Here is a 10613-nt window from a genome sequence, read left to right as displayed (position 1 = left end):
GTGCTAAAATGACATGATCTAACAAAATAGAACATTTAATTTTTCCACTACAATGTCCCTTAAAAAAAAATATATATATATATATATATATACACACACACACAGAAGCTAAGTAATTAAAGTGGTATGAACCCCAAATGTTTTCTTTCATGATTCAGATAGAACATGCAATTTTAAGCAACTTTCTAATTTACTCCTATTATCATTTTTTCTTTGTTCTCTTGGTATCTTTATTTGAAAAGCAGGAATATAAGCTTAGGAGCCATCCCATTTTTGGTGCAGCACCTGGGCAGCGCTTGCTGATTAAACACCAATCGGCAAGCGCTACCCAGGTGCTGAACCAAAAATAGGCCAGCTCCTAACCTTACACTCCTGCTTTTCAAATAAAGATACCAAGAGAACAACGAAGAAATAATAGGAGTAAATTAGAAAGTTGCTTATAATTGCATGCGCTATCTTAATCAAGAAAGAAATATATGGGTTTTATATCCCTTTAATAGACTATATTGTGAAGCAATAAACAGATAACTGGAGCAGGTGCTGAAGGATCCGGCTTACAAAGTGTCCAGTGGGATAAAAGACAACTAGACCAGTGTTTCTCAACTCCAGTCCTCAGGACCCTTAACAGGCCAGAGTTTCACTATATCTCAACTAGAGCACAGGTGAAATAATCATCTGAAAAGTTAGAGAGCAGGTTAGTAACCATGGTTACTGATCAGCTGATTATTTCACCTGTGCTCTAGTTCAGTTATAGTGAATATCTGGCCAGTTAAGGGTCCTGAGGAATGGAGTTGAGAAACACTGAACTAGACAATGTACTGAGTCAGCTGGCTGAGCATCATGGGAAATGTAGTTCCAAAACCTCTGGAGGGCCAAGTTTGAGGATGCCTGCTATAGAATAGACAAAAAAAACCTAGCATCCTTTTCACTGCACTTATTTTTAATAGCCAAACTCCACCCTTCATTTGGAGGAGCCAATCAGGGCTTTAGTCTGCAAGCAAGAATAACCATTGTCAAAGTTAGTATAAAATGCATTGTTTTGCAGGTGTTATCAGTGAAAGCCAATTAGCAATGGGTATGTGGCAGAGTTAGCCTTGAGAAGTCAGAAGGCGCATTTGAAGGACAGAGATAGAGATTACTCTGTTTTCAGAGCTGAATTAAATGAAAAGGGGCAAAATAAAAAATAATATATTGCAAAGTTGTTTTCACTATGGATAACAAAATATTTTATACACAAATCTCAAGGCGTTAACTGTCCCTTTAAAGGGACATTAGACACTAAATAAATGCTAGATATAATGATGCAGTCATAGACAAGGTTAGTCTGAGAATAACATGTAGATGCAGTTTTGAAAGTTTCATTAGCTGTTTAAATATTGACAAAATAAGTGAAAAGTTTTAGTGTCTAAAAAACAATGGGAGCTGCCATGTTGTAACTTAGGTTACCTTCTCTGCTGTGTCCAATTAGGGATAGTTATAAATAGGTCACTAGAGTGTGCAGCCAATGACAGTGTGATATATAAAACAGTGCTCTGCACTTCCATTTCTAACAGGAACTGAAAAGCTCACAATTTGATAGTGGAATTACATGAAAAGGGGACAAAATAAATAAATAAAATATATTGCAGATTTATTTTTTATTTATACAATCGATTATTTTATATTACCATCTCAAAGTGTTTAATGTCCCTTACATGGGAGCAAGAAGACCACAAACGTGAATAGACAGCAGGTGACTCACAACAAGCAGATATAGCCAGGAGCAGACTTACGATTGGAGGACGCTGCAGTTGTAGAACACAAAATCGGTGCTTGCAAAAGTCAGTCCGGTCTCCTTGGATTTGAGGTGCAGTTGGATAGTGTGCATCGCACCTAGAACAGAAGCATAGCGAATATCCCTTTAAGAAGTGGCAGAAATTTCATAGGGATTTGTGTTTATAGTACAGCTTGGGAGGGTGCAAGTCGCTCAGTTTGTAATGGTAGACGGGGCAGATTTGTGAGCCATTGAGAACACTGAACGCTACCGTGTCTGATAAAACATAGCACAGAGATGCGATTAAATGACCACTCAATGCAGTAGAATTACATCATTAATAATGCGCAATAAAAAGACAATGATTTAAAACAAAGTATGCTTACCTGATAATTTCCTTTGTGGGGAGGAGAGTCCACTGCTTCATTCATTATTTGTGGGAATTAAGAACCTGGCCACCAGGAGGAGGCAAAGACACCCCAGCCAAAGGCTTAAAGGGACATTAAACCCAATTTTTTCTTTCTTTAATGATTCAGATAGAGAATTCCATTTTTAACAACTTTCTAATTTACTTCTATTATCTAATTTGCTTCATTCTCTTGATAATCTTTCCTGAAAAGCATAGCTAGAGAGGCTCAGTAGCTTCCGATTGGTGGCTGAACGTATTTGCCTTATGTTATTTGCTCACCCATGTGCATTGCTATTTCTTTAACAAAGGATATATAAAGAATGAAGCAAATTAGATAATAGAAGTAAATTGGAATGTCGTTTAAAATTGTATTCTCTGAAAGAAAAGTTTTTGGTTTAATATCCCTTTATCCCCTCATTCTGCCAAGGGAACAAGGAACAGTAGGAGAAATATCAGAGAGAAAAAGGTGCCAGAAGAACAAAAATAAATGTGGGTCCGCCCACCGGAGAAAGGCCGGGTGCAGTGGACTCTCCTCCTTCATGATGGAAATGAAATTATCAGGTAAGCATAATTTATGTTTTTCCATCTAAAGTGGAGGAGAGTCCACTGCTTCAGTCATCATGTGTGGGAACAAATACCCAAGCTCTAGAGGACACTGAATGAAGAAAACGGGAGGGTAAAGGAGGCGGACCCTATATCGAGGGCACCACAGCCTGCAGAACCTCTCTCCCAAAAACTGCTTCCGCTGAAGCAAGAACTTCAAATTTGTAAAATTTAGCAAAAATATGTAAGGATGACCAGGTTGCCGCCTTACAAATCTGCTCCATAGAAGCCTCATTCTTAAAGGCCCAATAAGAGACCACAGCTCTAGTCGAGTGAGCCGTAATCCTCTGAGGAGGCTTGTGTCCCGCTGTCTCATAAGCCAGACGGATCATACTCCTCAACCGAAAAGATAAAGAAGTTGCAGAGGCCCTCTGCTCCTTCCAGAATACACAATGAATAAGGACGAAGTCTGTCTGAACTCCTTCGTGGCTTGAAGACAAAACTTCAAGGCCCGAACCACATCCAGATTATAAAGTAACCTCTCCTTTAAAGAGGATGGGTTAGGACACAAGGAATGAACCACTATTTCCTGGTTAATGTTACGACTCGACAGTACCTTGGGAAGAAATCCCAAACCGGTTCGCAGAACGGCTTTGTCAGCATGAAAAACCAAGTAAGGAGGCTCAAATTGTAAGGCCGCCAACTCGGAAACTCTGCGTGCCGATTCAATAGCCAATAACAACAGGACCTTCCATGAGAGAATATTAATGTCCATGCATAGGCTCAAACGGAGCCCTCTGCAAGACCTTAAGCACCAAGTTTAAGCTCCAGGAGGAGTCGGATTCCTGAAAACCGGTCTAATCTTAACCAGAGCCTTAAAGGACTGAATGTCAGGAAGCTCCACAAGCTTCTTGTGCAACAGTACCGATAAAGCCGAGATGTGTCCCCTTAGGGAACGGGCAGCAAAACCCTTATTTAGACCATCCTGGAGAAAGGCCAAAATCCTGGATACCTTGACCTTGTGCCATGGGTATCCTAGTTCCTCCCACCAGGACAAGTAGGTCATCCACACCTTGGGTAGATGTGTCTAGTGACCTGCTTCCTGGCCTGGACGAGAGTGTTGATCACGCTCTCCGAAAAACCTCTCTTAGCTAAGACTAGGCGTTCAATCTCCACGCAGTCAGCCTCAGAGAATCGAGATTTTGATGTAGAAAAGGACATTGAACTAGCAGATCCTTGCGACAAGGTAACTTCCATGGCAGATATAACAACATCGCCACTAGAATCGCAAACCATGTCCTCCGGGGCTACGGCGGAGCAATTAGAATAGCCAAAGCTTGCTCCTGCTTGATGCGGGCCACTACTCGAGGAAGAAGAGGCAACGGTGGAAATTTGTAGATTAGGTTGAAGTCTCAGGGTACCGCCAAGGCGTCTATCAGTTCCGCCTGGGGATCCATGGATCACGATCCATATCTGGGTAGCTTGCAATTTAGTCTGGACGCCATGAGATCTATTTCCGGCATCCCCCATCTGCTGCTGATCTACGCAAACATCTTGGGGTGGAGAGACCATTTCCCTGGATGAAACGTCTGTCCACATCCAGAATGTGGATTGCTGAGAGCGAACAATTGTGAGTCTCTGCCCATTCCAGGATCTGAGATACTTCCCTCATTGCTAGGGAGCTACTCGTCCCCCCATGGTGGTTTATGTAAGCCATCGAGGTGATGTTGTCCGATTGGAAACTGAGGAATTGGGACGACCTCAGAGGGGGCCAAGCCTTCAGAGCATTGAAAATCGATCGAAGTTCCAAAATATTTATAAGTAGGCTCGATTCCTCTCGAGTCCATCTGCCCTGTGCCTTTCTGGCACCCCCAAACGGCTCCTCATCCTGATAGACTCGCATCAGTGGTTACAATCTTCCAGGATGGTCTCAGGAAGGAAGTACCCTGGGACAACTGGCCCGGTCGGGTCCACCAAGACAGGGACTCCCTCACCGGTCTGTCAGGGATTTGTTGGGACAAGTCTGAATGATCGCCGTTCCATTGTCTCAACATGCACAGCTGCAGAGGTCTGAGATGAAACCTGGCGAACGGAATGACATCTATGCTGGATACCATGAGCCAGATAACCTCCGTACATCTGGCCACAGATGTCCTGGAGGATGCCTGCAGGGCTAGACAGTTAGACGTAAGCTTGTAACGTCTCTGGTCTGTCAGAAATATCTTCATCGCAGAAGAATCTATTATCGTACCCAGGAACTCCACCCTGTTGCTTGGGACCAATGAACTTTTTCCTTCGTTTATCTTCCACCCATGGGATTGAAGTAGAGGAGGAGAGCTCTCGAATGATCCTCCGCCAGACTGTAGGATGGAGCCTGGACTAGGATATCATCCAGATACGGAGCCACTGCAATCCCTCTGGTTCCCGCTACTGCGAGAAGAGCTCAAAGGAACCTTTGTAAAGACTCTTGAGGCCATCGCCAGACCAAACGGAAGGGCTGGTCCAGGAAGGCGAACCTTAGAAACTTGAAGTGATCCTTGTGGATTGGACATGAAGGTAAGCATCCTTCAGGTCTATAGTCGTCATGAATTGCCCCTCTTGAACCAGGGGCAAAATTGACCTGATCATCTCCATCTTGAATGATGGGACTGACAAAAACTTGTTTAGGGTCTTTAGGTCCAGAATTGGAGGAAATGTGTCCTCCTTCTTTGGGACCACGAAAAGGTTTGAATAATACCCCAGACCAGAGAGATGAGAGATCCCTCACACATCCCAGGAAGACATCTCTCTTTTCTGGTTTTGAAGAGATGTTTGACAGGAGGAACCTGCCTCTGGGCGGACACGATTTGAAACCTATCCTGTACCCCTGAGCGACGACCTCCAGGACCCAGGGGTCAGTAACGTCTCCCCTCCAGGCCCCCCGCAAAAAGAGATAGTCTGCCCCCTACCTGGTCCAAGGATGGGTCAGGGGCTGCCCCTTCATGCCGTCTTTGACTCGGCGGGTTTCTTATTTTGCTTGGACTTATTCCAAGAGCAAGAGTTTGCTGGCTTCCAAGATTCAATGGATTGCTCAGATTTTGTGGAAGGCTGCTGGTGCTGAGACTAGTCTGCACGAAAGGGACGAAAAGTAGATCCCTTAGGTTTGGCTTTCTTATCCTGAGGTAAGAAGGCGCCCTTGCCACCCGTGACTGTAGATATGATAGAATCCAGGGAGATAGAGATCAAGCACTGGCCAAGAGGGAGGTGTTCTGGATTTTTCATTTACAGACTAGATATCCAACTGGATTAAATTCGTCCTATGATCTTATCAATTTTTGGAATTGAATTGTATTTGATGTTTGAATAATATACAGTTTAATTTTCCATGTCATAATACTTTAAAGCTCAGACCAAGGAATATTGTAAAAGGTCCATTATATGAGTAAGATAGGATTCTTGAAATAGATAGTATGGGTAGGAGGCTAAGAGGATTATTCTTAACAATATTATCTGTGACTATATTGTAATCAAAGTGCACACAATACACAGGTAAATTATGTCAATATTTACTGAAGTATATTTGACCATTGTATTTTTGGCATATCACACCATATGTGACATAATAATAATGACAATAATTGCATGAATTATGTTCACTTGGGTTATTACTAACAGCTTACTTTGAAGTGTGGAATGAAATTTATATTGCATATATTATCCTTTGTGTATTAGGAATGTACGATTAACTGATTGTAAATTGCTGGAAATGCTAAATAATGCATAAGAGACAAAAAGAATGAAAATAATTTTTTCAGCAATCTGAGGATGTAAATAAGATGTATGTAAGTGTTACAGTATTATTTGGAGACAAGTATGTTGCATTTTATCGTATTCAGTGTGTTACATGAATTGCATTATTATGACGTAGAATCTAAGTAATAACGTATGGTTCACTTAGCATTGATGTTAATAGTTAGGTAGACAAGCAATGAAAACGTTAACTTAACAATTGCACCTTAGCGAATCAGATGTTTTTTTTATCCCTTTAAGAAGGCCATTAGTGTGAGGGATGTCAGAGAGCTATGAGTATGGCGTTCCTGCCAAAACGCTTAAGCTTTGCACACTAAGGGCATGTTTTGTATCTGTGCATGTAACCGCTTTTAGAAGGATTAATAAAGAAAAAATAAATTTTAACTGCAGCACCGGACTTTGTGTTTTACTTATGATAGAATCCAGGCCTGGGCCAAACAAAACCTTCCCCTTGAATGGTAGGGAAAGCAAGCGAGACTTAGACGTCATGTCAGCAGACCACAATTTTAGCCACTGAGCCCTGCGAGCTTAAACAGAAAATCATGACGTCTTAGCATTCAGGCGAATGTTCTGCATGTTAGCATCACAAATGAACGAATGCTTTACCCTTAAGACTTTGATTTGATCCAAAATCTCCTTGAGGGAGGTCTCCACCTCGACCATTGCTGATAGTGCGTCACACTAATAGGTAGCCGCACCAGCAACCGCAGCGACAGCCGCCGCCAGTTGGAAAACGAACCGTCAGTTGGAATATCTTCCGCAACATGGACTCCATCTTTTTATCCATGGGTTCCTTAAAAGAGGAGATATCCTCAAGCGGAATAGTCGTTCTCTTAGCGACCGTGGAGATAGCACCATCGACCTTAGGGACGGTTCCCCACAGTTCAAGCTGTGCGTCCGGAATGGGGAAAAGCTTCTTAAAAGAAGGCGAGGGAGGAAAGGGCAAACTTAGTTTCTCCCATTCATTTTTAATAATGTTCGCCATTTTGATCGGAACTGGGAAGGCCTGGGGCACTACCCTGTCCTTGTAACCCCTATCCAGTTTAGGGATCGAAGGTTCCTCCGGTAGTTTCGGTTCCGGAACCTCCAGCGTAGCAAGCACTTTCTTCAGCAGGAAACGCAAATGCTCCATCTTAAATTTGAAATTCCGACTCAGAAGCGACATCTTCCTTTAAATCATAATTGTCCTCCAACACGGATAATCTGTCCGAGATATCCAGCGGAGTCGAAGACCCCTGAGACGGATAGGCGTGCTGCACCTTCCGCTTGCGCTTAGTAGGACAAGGTATCGCATTTATGGCTGCAGAGACCGCCGTCTGCAATTGATCAGCGAAATCTGGAGGCCAAAGGGCCCCTCCTGTGGGAGGGTTAGTAGTGCCCTGGGGAACTGCTTGTGTAATCGGAGATGTTTGTAGGGAACGCACCTCGCAGGCACCGAGAACCCTCAGAGGTGGAAGGCTCAGTTGTACTAAATACTTTTAGAAGTAGCAATATTGTCATAACATGTGGAACAGAGCTGTAATGGCGGTTCCAGCGGAACCTCCTCATAAGTATACACAGTTATTAGTTTTAGATAAGGAAGGAGTACCCTCCAACATATCTGAGTCCTCCATAGCTTGCGCCTTTATTACGGACTTGATTATAGATTAAATGGCACCTTTATATCCCAATGGCCGGGGCACTCACCACCTCCTATGACCCGGACTACAAGAAACAGCTTTCGTCTACTCCAAACACAGGTCGAGAAAGAGGAAGTTATGAGGCCACACCCGGTCACATGGAATGCCATGCAGGACCGCCCCTGCACTGAGCGAGAGACGTGCCAAAAAGCCTACCTCAAACTCTCTCTAACTGTTCCACATTGACAGAGCCTCATCTCACACAAGTGCAGCAAAAAAGACAAACATGATTATGTATATTAAAATCCCCCCTGTTCCATAACCCCCTTCCGAGGGTATTACCCTAGATTCTATACAGATAAAAGGAGTCACACTGTGACCCGGTCTTCTTGCGTTATTATATATATAATGAAAATCTTACCAGAATCAACACCGTGGAACAGGAACACGGTCCTTCAAGTGTGACAGGTTGGTAGCGTCGCTCCTGACATGGACTTGAGAGAATAAAAGCAGGCAGCGAAACTCGTCAACGCTGATTGCTTACGGAGCTGTTAATATGATTCAAGATGGTTTAGCAGGAGAACTCCCCCTGCATCTCCGGACTCTAACTTTCACCCATGCTCTCACTGAGAGGCTGACAGGACTACTTAAAACTCCAGTTCCATTGCAAAGAGTACTACCCTCCATAAGAGACTACTCCGAATCTTACAACACTTCTCTGCCAACCTCCTGTGACGAAAGGCAAAGAGTGACTGGGGGATGAGGGAAGTGGGTGAGGTATTTAAGCCTTTGGCTGGGGTGTCTTTGCCGCCTCCTGGTGGCCAGGTTCTTATTTCCCACAAGTAATGAATAAAGCAGTGGACTCTCCTCCCCTTTAAATGGAAAAGTGACACACAGGGCAAGTTAAACTTTCATGATTCAGAAAGCGCATACAATTTTAAACAACTTTCCAATTTACTTCCATTAAAAAAAAAAGTGCAGTCTTTTTATATTTACACTTTTTGAGCCACCAGCTCCTACTGAGCATGTGCAAGAATTCACATAATATATGTTTATGCATTTGTGATTGGCTGATGGCAGTCACATGTTACAGGGGGAGTAGAAATTTACATAATTTTGAAATTTGTTTGAAAAAAAATCTACTACTCATTTGAAGTCCAGAGTAAGTGCTATTGCATTGTCTCTTTCTTGTGCATTTGTTGATTATGCAAACTTACTGTATTTACTGGTCCTTTAACACCTACTCTGAATGTTCAAATAAGCAATAGATTTTTTGTTCTGACAAATTTGTTTTTTCTTCCATTTTCCAGCCCCCTATATCATGTGACAGACATCTGCCAATCACAGACTAGTAAACGTATACCATGTGAGCTTGTGCACACGCTCAGAAGGATCTCATTCCCCAATAAGTGTGAATATAAAAAAACTGCAAAATTTGATATGGACGTAAATTGGAAAGTATCTTAAAACTGCTTTACTTATCTGAATCATAAAAGTTTATTTTGACTTGAGTGTCCCTTTAAAGAAAATAAAGGGACATTCATTGCAAAATATAACAATGCATAAAATGTTTAATTATTGAAAGTATAGCAATATACAGTGCACAGTACAAGCATTCATTATTTTGCTCCTTTTGCTGTGAAATAAATCTCAAAATTGCTTGTTCCACCTTCTTTCATGATTGAGATAGAGCAGCAATTTGAATCAACTTTCTAATTTATTTCTATTATCACATTATCTTCATTCTCTTGGTATCTTTTGTTGAAACAGTTTTGCAAGAACACCAAAGAACAATATAGGAAGCAAATTTGATAATAGAACTAAATGTTTTCGTTTTTTTTTTTATAAATGGTCTGAATCACAAAAAACTAGTTGGGTTTCATATCCCTTTAATGGCCATTTAATTATAAACTGGGGGGGGGGGGAACCTTAAAGGGACATTATACACTCATTTTTTCTTTGCATAAATGTTTTGTTGATGATCTATTTCTATAGCCCATAAAGTTTTTTTTTTTTTTAAATAAATGTATAATTTTGCTTATTTTTAAATAACATTGCTCTGATTTTCAGACTCCTAACCAAGCCCCAAAGTTTTATGAGAATACCGTCAACTACCTTCTCCAGCTTGCTCCTGTTTGTGTAAAGGGTCTTTTCATATGCAAAAGAAGGGGGAGGGGGGGAGTGTCTTATTTGTCACTTGCAGTGGGCTTTCCAGCTACCTTTTCAACAGAGCTAAACTGAAAGCTTCTAAGTACGTTTTTAAACCATTTTATACTGGATTTTTATATCAGTATCTGTGCATCTTATTCTGTATAGTAGTGTCTATTACATGCAGTTATATGTAAATGAGTGTATACTGTCCCTTTAAAGGGACACGAAACCCAAAATTTTTATTTCATGATTCAGATAGAGAATATAATTTTAAAAAAAGTTTCCAATTTACTTACTTCATTCTCTTGTTCTTTGTTGAAGAGATACCTAGGTAGATAGCACGCACATG

At 41.7% G+C, this 10613-nt stretch overlaps 1 protein-coding gene across 1 annotated transcript in view; it reads right to left on the bottom strand.

The window, feature by feature from the left end:
* Positions 1-10613, bottom strand: part of PLXNA3 (plexin A3) — a 304218-nt gene that overhangs the window by 186316 nt on the left and 107289 nt on the right. The window contains exon 7 of the mRNA XM_053695795.1: positions 1773-1872. Coding sequence (XP_053551770.1) covers positions 1773-1872 — 100 coding nt within the window. The remainder of the gene's footprint in view (positions 1-1772; positions 1873-10613) is intronic.

Source organism: Bombina bombina, chromosome 12 (assembly GCF_027579735.1).
Source record: "Bombina bombina isolate aBomBom1 chromosome 12, aBomBom1.pri, whole genome shotgun sequence".
In the NCBI taxonomy this organism is placed as follows: Eukaryota; Metazoa; Chordata; class Amphibia; order Anura; family Bombinatoridae; genus Bombina; species Bombina bombina.
Note: the sequence above shows the minus strand (reverse complement) of the source record. Positions and strands in the feature narration are given on the sequence as shown.